General features: G+C 42.1%; 1 protein-coding gene across 1 annotated transcript in view; it reads right to left on the bottom strand.

Moving 5' to 3' along the window:
- The window catches only part of HHIP (hedgehog interacting protein), a 70,814-nt gene extending 58,061 nt beyond the window's left edge, over positions 1 to 12,753 (bottom strand). Inside the window, exons 1-2 of the mRNA XM_075709508.1 lie at positions 12,487 to 12,753; positions 5,356 to 5,551 (exon numbers count right to left, since the gene is read on the bottom strand). Coding sequence (XP_075565623.1) covers positions 5,356 to 5,551; positions 12,487 to 12,753 — 463 coding nt within the window. The remainder of the gene's footprint in view (positions 1 to 5,355; positions 5,552 to 12,486) is intronic.
- Positions 12,754 to 13,705: the final 952 nt, after the last annotated feature.

The raw sequence follows: 13,705 nt of genomic DNA, 5'->3' as shown, positions 1-13,705 counted from the left end.
CCAAAATCAAAGGTAATCTAAAATCTTGCTGTTGAATTATCTGACTTAAGAATACGCAGTTTCGTCTTTAATAATTTATTTCTCTAGGCACAGTGGGTCATTCAAGAAAATGAAACACCAAGTTAGAGGTGTACAATTTCTAAGAATTTCTAGAAATTTCCAAGTATACCACCTACTATTTACTAAAGATAAACTACCCTTGGCTTGAATGTTATCTTCAGTCAGAAAAACCGAGAGCATATTATGATCATATTGTTTACTCGGTACATGTTGATTTCAAATAACAATCAGATGCAAACTCACTTGACTAATGCCTTATGTAATGCCTTTTCTTATATGCAAGACTAATCCCTTTTCCTTATGAAATCTTTTATCTTGCACTTAAGTACATGTTGCACTGCAGTTGCCTTTTGCTATTCAGCAAACCCATCAGCTGGTTCCAACAAAGGATAAGGCTTATGTTCCATTTTCCTTAGAAATGCTCGTAAAAAATGGGGTTTGAATTAAACTATGAAAATCAGTCAGTAAATTGCTAAAATGTTGCATTACTGGAAGGAATGTAACCTCTGTAAATACAGTTTCACCTGTGTATTAGGGATGGAATTTTGTTCTATAAAAGGCACGGTAATTTACAAAAAAAAATCTGCTTGTGTTATATATGCTAGATTCAACATACTAACAGCTTCACTAAAGACAGAAAAACATTTGCTTCTACTCTCCTATCTGCTTGTAGCCATTTAATGTTTTCTTTATCATACTTAGACTGTAAGGTCTTTAGTGTAGAGTTTGCCATTTTGTTCAGTGTTTGTACAGTGTCCAGAAGAATGGTCCCTGACAAGTGCCCCTAAGCACTAGAATTGTTTGGAGAAAAAAAAACAAAATCATTTTGCTCAGTCTGAGTTTATTCAAATATATCTCTGCCACTGTCCTCTATGAGAACTATGCCTAATAAGGACTGCAGCATTTGGTCCTGTGTGAATTTCTGTACTTACCACTTTATTTTAAAAGACTCATGCATATCATTACAAATTTCCTACCAGCTGTGTATATGTTGACAGAGCAGTGCCCGTATTAACAAAGAAAACGGAAATCACAAAGGAAGATTAAACATACTGTTTAAGTGTTGTACATGTCAGATTTTGCACAAGCTTGCATTTCTATGCTTTTAAAACTTTCCGTCTTGCAAACAAGAATCAAACTATAGACACTTCAGTTAAGACAGTTACAGTGAAGGCTTTCTATGTTCGCCTTTATAAAAAACTGTGGGAATAAGTTGCATGATTTTAAGCCTTTTCAAAGGAAAACTTCTGCTCTCAGGTGATCCTCACCTCCTCTCTCCACTCGTATATGCAGTCAGTTATTCCTCACACTGTGTCTTCCTTCCTGTCCTACCTTCACCAAATTTCACTTCACTGGATTCCCTGCTTACCCATCCCCCTGCCTCTTCTCTTTGATGTACAACTCAAATGTTGTGGTAGCATTTGTCCCTGTCTTTACAGCAAGTCAAGTTCCTATTCACTCCCTTCCTTGTTTGCACTGCACACAGGATTGAATATCATCCACTCATCTGAGTAGACCTACACTGGCTTAGAAAGCATCTGGAAATCAGGCTCACCTGCTTTATTCCTGCTATGACCTTGAGCATACAGTTCACTATTGTGTAAAAGAAGCATCTTCCTGGTTTGTTTTGGGGTTTTGTTTTTTTTTTTCTGATTTGCACTTTTGACAGCTAGATGTGAATTTGTTCACAAACACCACATTCTCCTGTCTCTTCTAAACTTTCAGTGAAAACTAAGTTGAAGAGGTGATTCCAGACCAATTGTTTCAAAATGTAGCAAGTTCAGTGGTAGCTCACATCATTTCCTACTGGTTTTCAAGTGACTAGCGGCTCTCTTCTCATACTCACACATTGCACGTACCTGCACACAGGCAGTGCCAGGGTTAATCCACTTGATGCTGCTGTTAGCAGTAGCAACATTATGAACCACTACTATTTTTCTGCAGGTTGATTATGTTGACTGTGACTCTTAGTCAACTATGTTAGAACTTCTGGAAGTGTTATGTGGGTTGCAGAATTTCTTAGATTTCCAGCATTTTGGGCTGGGGTGCCCCTGCTTGGAGTTAAAAAATTCCTATCAATCAAGCACCTGTTCTGGTAATGCCTGGATTCAGATCTGGGCCTGGATCTGAATTCACCCACAATCATCTGAAACCCATTTCTTCAAATGACAATAATGGAGAGCACATAGTTCAAAATCTGTCCAATGTCTTTGGATGGCAGAACGCGCCAAGGCTGTGGCACAGGTTCGTTCCTTAGAATATGTCACTTCCACTGGCATGGATCAAGTTTCTGCTCATGCCTAAAGGGAGAATCAGCCATGCTTTTCTTTACTAGCTATATTAATAATAAGTATTAGACGCTCTTACAACCTTGGAAAACTTAAAATTCATATTGATTGAAGAGACTTCATTAAGTCACTTAACTCCAGTGTCTCCATCAGTAATCACTTAAACTGAGTCTTACAGTAAAGATCAGATGAGAAATAATGAGAACAGTCACCTGGGATGAAGCAGGGAAGTTCTGATCTCATAGACTCTGTGAAACATTACACCCTCCTGCGTTAACATATCCATATAATCCTAACAGCTGTTGTTATTACTCTGTTTGAATAAAGAATCGGGTCCACTTTTTCTTTGGATATTCCTAAAGAAGTCAATGGAAGTTCTGACACAGTCATAACTGGTGGGCAAACTGCCGTCTTCAAAAGAGTTAACGAAGGATCTGCTAGAGTTTTCATCTTTGCAAAAAGAGACAGAACAATAAATGAATTTCTGGAGCTAACTCGTGAAAAAAACTGATGTATAATTTCTCAGTCTTCTTGGTTAGTATGTACCACTAAAACTTCAGTTCCAGAAAAGATGCTTACTGTCTTAAATTGCTAATAGTATTTCTCATTTGTGCAGGACTGAAGGGATAAAATTATTTTTGTAGTCAGCAATTTCCTTAAACTCCTTTGTATTGGTGTTCAGAAACAATTAGCACTCCCTAATGGAGGAAGAGTAATTATTTGACTTTTTAACAAATGCACAGTGAATCATTGCCAGAGAACTTGGATTTGGGGGCCTGTTAATTTCCAACTCTTTGTTTAATCCTCCAGGCTAAGCTGAAAACATAGCTTCCACATTTTCTATTTTTTTTCTTTCTTTTGCAATAAATATTATTATGGATGTACAGGTCTCACAAGTAAAATAGAAAAGCCAAATCAGTTGTCATTTTAATTGTTTATATTTTAGAATGTATAAGACTATTAAACCATATGAAAATCCTGTAGGCCATCTTCTCAAAAAGATGAACCTGAATCTTAATTAATACCTTCAGGAAATCCTAGTATAGGTATCAACAACCATATGTACCAGTCAAGTCACCAAATTAACCCTGTTGGTGGATGTAAGTATGCAACAACTTTTTGTTAATACAACCCACTTTCAGAACAAGTATTTAGAATGATTATTAGCATCTGATTGATGTAGGAAAAATCCTATTTTAACTGACGCTAAAGTATGTAAGCTCTTTTCCTGCAAAGCACAGTGCTCTGTCCAGTGCTAAAGTTATGCTTTCATCTGGTTATCTTTCAAGGCAACCTGGGTGGTCACAAAAAGCACTTGACATCTTGGTGCACTTCAACAGTTTTACATATACACAAACTTTGTAGAAAAATAATTTGTCATTCGTCACCACATATGTTGATCTGAGGAGTGAGGTTCCTGTGGCTATAGCTCCTGTGCTGCTCAGCCCTTTCTCATTCTGTCTCCCTCCCTCCACCTCCTCCTTCTTTCTCCCTTTTCCCCCTTTCACTTTTACCAATTAAACAAATTGTTTCCTCAGAAACACAGAATTTCACAAAACAACTTGCTCTGCAGAATATGCTAATCATTTGCGCTAGCTACAAACTCATGTCAAAAAAAGTCTTTGTGCTGACTTCTTATATGGGCCAAACGTTTAGAATATCTTATCTGTTATCGCTGTTCAGCAGGCAGTCTTGGCAACTGTGATCTATTCTGCTTTGCTTTGGGGAATGTGATAAAGAGCAAGAAACAGCTGGTTTAAGAAAGCCTTAGAAACATCTCTTAGTTTATAAAGACAATAATAATATTTTCATATTTGAATGGGTTGAGATACATGTAAAACCACAGAAAAGGGAAAAAGTAAGTCAATTCAAAATGTTTGCTTAAGTCAATAAAACAACGCTGCAAAAAATCCCTGCACTCTTGGGATTTCAGAGAAAACAAGTACACACTGTACACACGCAATTAAAAAGCCCTCCTCCAGACATCACCCACTTAAACTAGCCCCTTTACTCAAATATGTTTATATTATGTTACAAAGTTGTGCTCATATGTCAAAAATGACTATTCACAAATTCATTCTTCATATCGTTATCAACTCTTTTTTCCAGTCTGTGTCGCTAGTAAAAAAAAAATCTTAACCGGTTTAATTATTTTCTCCTGTGTGGCATTATTTGTAAGTAGTGTTTGGACAAGGAAAAAAGCATAGTTTAAAAATGACAGTCTTAAACATATAAATAATTTACTACTGAGAATACCAAAGATGTTATTTAGAATAATAGTGTATTAAGACAGTATTTCTAAAAGAACCATCTTCTTGTGGTTATTTTGTTGATATAATTACAAGTGATAGCACACATTTGGTGACTGCCTTAGACAACACGGGTCAAATTCTGGTTTTGGTTATGTCCAGCTGACTCTACTGACTACAGTGAGGAAGTGTTAGGTTAGTTCGGAATTTGGTTGTTAACAGCATGTTGGAAGTGATTCAAAGATCACAGAAGTCTATCGAATAGCTCCCTTTGATTTCAATGGGCTTTAAACCCTGTGGAAAAAAGCATCAGTTTCTAGGGTAACAAAACCAGAAAAAACACTTTACTCATCAGCTTTCAGAGTCTACAGCAAACAGCCAGCATCCTTTATTTCTTGCATTTTAAAGCTATCTATCATTTAGAATAGCCTTTTGGACGGCCAGCTGCTTGTTTACATGATTTGAATGGACACGCTAATATTTCAACAAAGGTAGTAGTTTCAGGTGCCTTTGACAACAAACAGTCCTGTGTTTCATGGAGAGTTTAATAGCAGGGTGGCAAGAAAGCACTCAAAATATTTACCTCACTACATAAGATCCGCTGTGAGGACCCTGAGATACCCTGTCTTTGCTTGGGCAAAATCCGCTGGATATCAGTGAGGATTTTACCTAGTGAAGAGCTGGATCTATAACCGCTCAGGCAATATCAACATTTCAAAACAGACATCCTTTAGCCCCATACTTGTTATAGGTTTTACCTGGTATGTGACCTCTGCAAGTATAATAGAGTTCTTTACAATAGTCTTTGCACAGGTAGGGAAGAGTTAGTTCTCTTTCAGGTGTTTCCCCTTTCTCAGGTGAGTGGAATAGGTTCTGAGCGTGAGGTGAGCAGTGCGCACATTTGATTTCCTCCAGTAGCTTCGCACATTCTGTGTTGTTGGTAACAGAAAGTATCTGCAAGCCACAAACCAGAGACAAATAAACATACGACCCGTTTCCCCATCTTACACAAAAGAAGTTTGCATGATCTAATGTAATAAATAATGCTAGCAGAACCAATACAGTTAGTATAAATGCATCATGTTTCATGTCACCGTTCCCAAAGTGCAAAAATTGCAAATGTGCAATATGTCATTACTATAGTGAGATTTTAAGTGGTTGCTTCTCTTTCTCAGATAAGAATAATAGGACTCAAGTTATTTTATGGACTCATGCCCGCAATCCCTTAATCACATAGGCAATCTCTGAATTAGAGGGAACATTTATATACGGAGGAGCTACAGCGGCAGGCCTTCTACCCACTTCTCTTATGAGAAATACTTAAAAACCTAACTTGTAGGGTGACCTATTCAGGTATTTAGAGATTAAAAATTAAAATTCTACCATCAAAACACATCAGGAAAACCATATCTAGGTATTTGTTAAATAGGTGTATCTTGAACAATACCGCAGTCCAGCTACTGAAAGGACTGCTGTGGAGTTCAGCAGGTGCCTTGGATTTTTCATGCTTTAGATGCTGCTCTGCTTTTTGCTCCCTCTAATGCAAGCTACTTGGAGGTGGGAAAAGCTCTATGTTTTCAGACATCTCTTTCTATAAGTGAAAAAGTAGAATTTGTTCGTAACATCTTGTTTGTCTCACTATTCAGACTGTAACTTTGTCCTGAAAAAAGAGCATATATTATGCATAGTACTTGAAGAAGCACAAAACCACGATTGATGATGTGTTTAAGTAAACACAGGAGGCTAAGGAGCACAGTGTCATCAAATCATGAAAAATAATGGAAAACAGCATAGTCGTCTTTATTTGTCTTTGAATGCAGTGCACTTTGTTAAGCTATTGTTAACCACATAGATTGTTTTTTGATCATTCATCCCAATGGTGGGTAGCGGGAAATGTGTTCTCAGTTGGGAGGGACTGAATCTGATCCAATGCATAACCAAAGCACAGGTTCTTTTGGCTATTTGTTTAATGCAGTTATAAACAAAGACTGTAAGACACTTATATTAAGAAATATTAATGTGGTAAATATTTGTATTCTGTAAAATTTGTAAATAGCGCATTTGAAACTGTTGACACAGTTTTGCTATAGTTCATACCTCTGAGTTGATTTGTAGGACTTTCCAATGTCATTCCCTTGCAACATAACATTGAAGGGAATTATCTAAATTACTTTTGATAAAATAAGTTATTCAATGCATGAAGACTCTTGATATGTTTGAGTATGCTGTCTCATAGGTTGGCTCTCTTCTAGGATCCAGTACTTTGATAACACAGTTCTGAACTCGGCATTTTATTTACAGATCATAATTACATAAACTTCAAATGCTTGAGAGAAATGCACTCTCCCTTGTTTTAAACAGATACGTATTCAAAATATTACACAATATATGGCCTGTACAGTTACACAAAATCCTATTTAAAGGAACCTTAATTTCAAAGGCAAACTCTTTCCAGGAAAGTTTAGTCTTACCATACATATATTGTCAAAAGGCCATCTGAAATGTGTACTAAAGTTTAGTGGCGTAAGTTGGACCACTGATTAGAAGAACACCATTTGGCTTCTACCCTTATTCTGGCAGAGCTGCCATTGGCCTCAAAAAGAATTCCTCCAGATTTTCCAGGATCGTTAAATGCATGTAATGTTCTGTTCCTTAGACTATCTGTTCTCAGACTATCCTCGGCTTCATAGCACCTGCAGTTAAGTAATGTGACTAACATCTGCCACATATGGTTTATTATCTCTCTTCAGACCCTTCTTGCAAATATAATTGTCTCATATCTTCTTTTGGAAAGGGTTTGTCTGTCTTTTTTTTTTTTAAAAAAACCCTTGATGACAGTAATCAATTAATTGCATGTTGCATGTATGGCAGAAGGTTTGCATTGGCCCTGAATTCTTTGGGGAATTCTTTCCACAGCCTCAGCCCCTTCCCTCCTGAAAAAGTTTAGATTCTTTTCACTAGATTGCTCATCTGGGCCATAGCAGCAGAACTGTTAACCTTAGTCTTCTTTCTTGAGTTTCAGATGTTGTTCTTGATATGGCAGATCTGGGGAAAAATGCCTTGAAGACGAGAACTAAAAATATAATGATAACTACAATAAACTATAACCAAAATACATAACAACTAAAACTTTGAACTTGACTTAATACTGCCTAGGTTTGCAATCCAGGTAGTAGAGAACAGACTTTATATGCTTGCAGTAATCCACACTGCTGAGGCAATCTTCTGCATTAGCTGGACTTTTAGGGACGATGGCATCCTGACCTTGGTACTTTGCATTGCTGTGGTTCTGATGGGAAGTGGCCTGTATAATTCAGTCAAGTCCTTGTCTGCCAAATAGAGCAAAGTCTGAAGCCAATAGGGGATGATCGAAAGCACTATCCATAAATGTTACTTTTGAAGAGTATCATGTCACCAAGAAGCTGGGAGCTCTCCTAATGTAAGGATGAAATGACCTATTTTGGTGTTATCACCAAAGGAAAGTGCACCATGACTACAGACTCCTCAAAGTATTTGCCTACTTTCGGTAGTATCACCTGCTTTGCAAAAGTCTCCGATGTTTTCATCAGGGAGTTGATCTCAGGCAGTAGGCTTTCTTGTGGTAGCAGTATGATGGTGTGTTTAGAAGTACAACACGAGGTATTACTAGGTAAATATTCAGTGTGTTTATTGAATTAACTCCACAGTGATGCAGATAGAAAACTGTACTTTTACTGGAAAACTCCAGAATGCATTGGGAACAGGGGAAAAAAAAAAAAAATTACAGGATAGCAAAGCTAATTTACTGTTTCTTGTGGAAAGCATAATTGACGTTGCCTGGTGATACAGGAGAAGTAATGCTTGCCAACATTTCAGTCCTCAAAGTTAAGACAAAAGGATCCTAATCCCCCTGAGCAGCTGCTATCCAGGAATTAACCACAGGAATTCACCCCCTCATGTCATTTCTGGAATGAATCTTGGTCATATAATAGCTAATCGGAAGATTAAGGAATGAGAGTCGATCAATTATCTGAAAATCAAGTACAATGTTATTTAACTTTTAGAATACTCAAGCAAAATAGGGTGGTAACATTTGCTCTGTGTGAGGTCTGATGTATAACTCTCTGTCCTGCCTGGGAGATAGGACAACCATTCTATTCTGAATTTCAGTAAATCGATAATGTATTTATCCTGGAGTATATTAAACCGCTTTTAAGCAAAAGCTGAAACACTTATTTGAATGAAGCTTTTTCTGTTGGATTTCTACTTTGAAAATGACCTTAAAGTTGACAATGGCTTTGGTCTTTTGAAGAAATGTAAACTGATTTCCTGCTTCAATTTTTAAAGTCGTATGTGAAACCATCAGACTGCAGTGGTTTAAACTAACTGTGCTCTGGAAAATATGTAAAACTTCCAAACATTTATTGCAACATGCCTAATAATGATTATGCCTGCTGCTGACTAATTTACAACATCTGTAAGATCATCCTTTAATCTCTAGCCACATGAAAGTAGAACGGGTAGGCTAAAGGTAAGATAAATCCTGGAATGCGCAGGAAAGCATAGCATACTAAATTGGTTTATCAACAAAAAGAGTAGTGCAAAGAAGAAGAAACAGAAGACGACACAATAGACAAAAATTCTTTATGTTGAATATTGTCATCTGTTTTGTGTACTCTGTCATATCTAGTTTGAGAAAGGCAGTATAATTTTGATGTTAACAGGAAAAAAAAACCAAACAGTGAAATAAGTCATTGCATTAAGCCGTGTTTGATATACAAGCATTTATGTCTAAAAATCATATGCTTACGAGATTGTTCAGCTGTTGGGTTGAACATATGCTTCTTCTGTATTATAGTGCTGGATTATGTCATTAAAGAGTTCGGTTTCAATTTTAGGGTAATATGTAAATAGATCATTGTACTAAGGCAGCTGTTAAAGGGACCCCAAGATGAGTTATTTGTTTAGTTGGATGTGTTCAACAATAGCCTTTGTTCGTGAAAGAGCCAGAGCAAACAAATGATTGTAAAAGGGCACACTTGAAAACAATTACTTTTCACCCATTCCTTGACAGCCTTGGCTGTGAAACCATCCAAGGTAGAGAGGACTTCTTTGCCTGTCGGGCTGTAAGCAAACTTTTAGAAAAACTGATATTACAATGTTTGACTGGGACGTAGTAGCCCTTCATGAACAAGGGGCTATGGCAGAAAACTAGAAGACAAAGAGTTAAATGTCAACAACAGGATGCAAAAATCTTACTTGAGCCAGTGCAATGTTGTATCTGCTCAATATGGTAGCTCCATTTTTGCTCCCCAAACAGCAGGCAATGGTAGTGTTTTCATTATAAACACAGATCAATAGTTTTGGTCAAAAATGATCAAAGAGCCTGCATCTTAACCAAGAAGCTCTTATGAAAATGTCTACTGAGCATGCTCAATTCTTTGGGTTTGGTTTTTTTTTTAAAGAAGCTGGCATTCAGATTTCTGTTCATGTCATAGCCACTCCATCGTGTAGATATATGACGGAGTTTAAAAAAGATGGGTTTGGAACTGTAGTATAACAGTTTAAAAAATGTACTTTTAGAAAAGTTCCGTTCAAATGTATTCCATAATAGTTTGCCCTGTCCTTTATAGAATGACCACCTCATTCTGTCAAGTATAAATGATATGTATTTTGACATTTTTTCTAAACATATATTGATATGATAAAGCAGATTTGTGAGTTTCATAAATGTTAATCTTTGATGAAAAAGTCTGATTTTAAAACTCCTGTAAAATAATATTCCTTAAAAAGTGTAATTTATATTTAAAAAAACCAGGTTCAACAGCTCAGAAATAGCTACTGTGGCATATATGGTCAATTCCTCACATTTATATCAGGTTTTTAGTACCATTAGTAAAAAAAAAAAAAACAAAACCACACCACACCCAAAGGGAATTAAAAGATATTTTCAAGGAATAGTAAGAAGAGAATAAAGCCTTCAACTGCCTGGAGATTGAAAACTAACCAAAATTTAACTTCCAATTTACTGCATTCAGCCAATTACTACAAGGGTCTCCAAGCATTGAATAATCTCGGTAGCATATATGCCACTGAGACATTGCAAACTGGGTGAATTAAGGACATATTTTCCAGTCCTTATTCTTTTTCTTTTTCCCAGCTAGATCTTTCAGGTTATCTGTGTGTGGTTAGTTTATAGTTTAATTCAATTATCACACAGGAGCTTAATGACACTGTCTCTAGACAACATGAAGAAATATATCTGCCTTGAATCTCAAACTGCTGCTGCATATGGTATGAATAAAGAGAGATCTGCAGCTGAAAACCTGCAGTAAGACAGTTCTCACTCATCTGGGAATAGAGGGGGTAGGACAAATGCTCCCTCAAAAGGCATGAACATTTGGACAGAGCTGGGGACTGAAGGAGAATGATGTTCTCCAGTTTCACCCATTAGTGAACCAACTAACAAACACAATGGTGTTGTTGTTATTCTTTTGCCATAAGCAACAGGACTCTGTGTGTGGGCAGCAGTTTAGTGGGGAGGAGGATAAGTCGACCCCTTTTTGTCCTATTGATTTTTTCCTATTTGCATGACTTGAGCAAATTAAATGATGCAATATGGCTTTTTGTTACAAAACAAAGTGAGAGATACCACCCAGACACATATGTTGATTCGTAGAAGCTGTTTACATGAGAATGGAGTGAAATCTACCGTGAACTGAGCATAAAAATTCGATTCAGGCTGGGTATTTTTTTTTTTATTATGCTTGGGCCAGCAAGACTGAAACACAAGTTTTCCAAGAGTCTCTCAGACCTTGACAACTACAGAGTTGTAACTGAGGAATTCTTAATTAAACCTAAACCAGGATAAAAAAAAAAAAAAAAAAAAAAGAAGAAAAAATAAAAAGACACCTGATTGTTTATTTCACGTGCAGTGATTCTTAATGACATTATTCAGCAACTTCCCTCCCTGTGCGTACCCCTGGCTGCAACCCTGGTCATCGCAGCCCAGCTTACCGAAGGCGGTCCCGCAGGGTTAGGTACCTAGCGCCTTTGGGAAGCTAAGCCCCAGGCTGATAAGCAGAATTTAACTTTGCTAAAGGATGCAGAGAAGTGACAATTTTAAGAAACCGGTGAGCAGAGGAGGTGCTTCCCTTCACATGACCGCAGCTTGAAATTGGGCAGAGAGGCTGCCAGGTAATGGGGAAGGGAAGCCTGCGCCTCACGGCACCTCCTGTGCGTAAGCGGTGGTGAGCCAGCGCTGCCGGAGCAGGGTCCCGGAGGGGAATTTCGGGGGTCCTTCGCAGCCGGGACACGTAACCGCCACTAATACGGGGGCCCCGAGCAGGCTGCAGATCGCGGAGTTCCGGTACCCCGGCACCATCCACTATCCAAAACCCGTCCCGACGAAACACGTGGAGCAAACGGGACAAGATTTTTCAACCCCACAAAAATCAGCCGGAAACCAGCGCCGAGCGCCTGCACCGCCCCCCCCCCCGCCGCCAGCGCCCGGACGGCAGCCGAAGCCCCTCCAGGTCCTCCACCTTCCCCCGGAGCCGGGGTACCTGCGGGCCGCCCCGGGGCCGCAGCCACCGCCACAAGCTCCGCCGCTGCGCCCAAAAAGTAACTTCCAGGCTCTCCCCGCGGAGCGCCCGTCCCCTCCAGGGCGGCGGGTCTGCAGCCGGGCTCCCCGCGAGTCCCGAGCAAATAAATCAGCACCAGCGTCCCGTTCCGGCTTCGCCCTCCCCTCCCGGGCAGAAACGATCGCCCCCCGCCGCCGCGTCCCCCCGCGGGGCAAGGCGGCAGGTTAGCGGCTGGTGCGCGGGCTCCGCGCAAAAAAAAAAAAACAAACCCAAAAAAAAGCCCCAAACCTGCCCCCAACCCCGCGAGCAGCCCGGGGTGGTGCCTACCTTCGCCTCGGCGTGCAGCAGCCCCTGCGCGTCCGTGCGGGAGCAGCAGGAGAGGCGCGGGTAGAGGCCGCGGCACATCGCCTCCCCGCCGGCCGGCGCCTCCGGGGACAGCACCCGCCGGTCGCGCTTCTTCAGCCGCCTCGGCGGCGTCCCGTTGAGGCACCTTCTCCTCCGGGCGCCGCTCTCCCCAAACTTGGCATCCCCCTCGAAGAAGCACAGGACCACGGCCACCAGCAGCAGCTTAAACGGCAGCATCTTGAGCATCATGCCTGAGGGAGCGTGTGAAAAGCACCCAAAAAAGGGGGGGTTGGGGGGGGGGGGGGGAGAAGGAGGGGAATCCCACTGACTTTTCTTTGCACTTCAGGAAACCACCTCCCTCCCCCAGAAGGGGAAAGTCTGGAGGAGAATAATAACGGTAGCAATTAAAAAGCCGGGGGAGGAGAAGCACTTCGGTCACCCCCGCTTCCAAAAAGGCGGGCGCGAAAAGGCAGGAGCGGGGGAAGGAGCCCCCCGAGCCCCGGCGCGGCGGGAGGATGCTCGGAGCCGGCCGAGCCGTGCAAGCGGCACAGGTTTAGCAGCTGCCGCTGCCGCGCCGAGGCGCCGAGGCTCGGGGCGGGCCGGGCAGCGGGCGGCGGCAGCCCTTCACTTGTCGTCCCATAGGAAGGGTGTCCCCGAGGTGGGACGGCGGCGGCGGCGGCGGCCGGGCCGGGCGATGCCCCCTCCGCTGCTGCCGGCGGCGGCTGCGGCTCACCAGGGCTCTCATGTTTCGCTCCCTCTTTTCTTCTTCTTTTTAAGCCGCGCGCGGGGAGGTGCTGCCACCGCGCGCCCTGCACGTCACCCGGCGGCACCGGCCGCGCGCGCCGCCCGCGCCGCCGCGGGGGCCCGGCGGGAAGCGGCGGCGGCGCCGCGCACGGCCTCGCGCCCCCCCCCCCCCCCTCCGCCTCCCCTCCGCCTCAACCCCCGCCAAGCCCGGTCCGCGCGCGAGCGGCCGGGCGGGAGCGGCGCGGGGCCGCGCCCGGCGCGAGCCGCAGGAGCGCGGCGAGGCGCGGGGCACGCCGCGGCGCCCCGCCCTGCGGCGGTCTCTCCCGGCGGCGGCACGGGGGGTCGCCGCGCCCCCCCCCCCCCCACCCCCATTCCGCCCCCGTCCCGTCCCCGGTGAGACGGGAGCCGGTGCTCCCCGAGGGCCGGCGGAGGGGGGCGGGCGCCTGCCTTCCCTCTC

The sequence above is a fragment of the Pelecanus crispus genome, chromosome 4 (assembly GCF_030463565.1).
Source record: "Pelecanus crispus isolate bPelCri1 chromosome 4, bPelCri1.pri, whole genome shotgun sequence".
NCBI lineage: Eukaryota > Metazoa > Chordata > Aves > Pelecaniformes > Pelecanidae > Pelecanus > Pelecanus crispus.
Note: the sequence above shows the minus strand (reverse complement) of the source record. Positions and strands in the feature narration are given on the sequence as shown.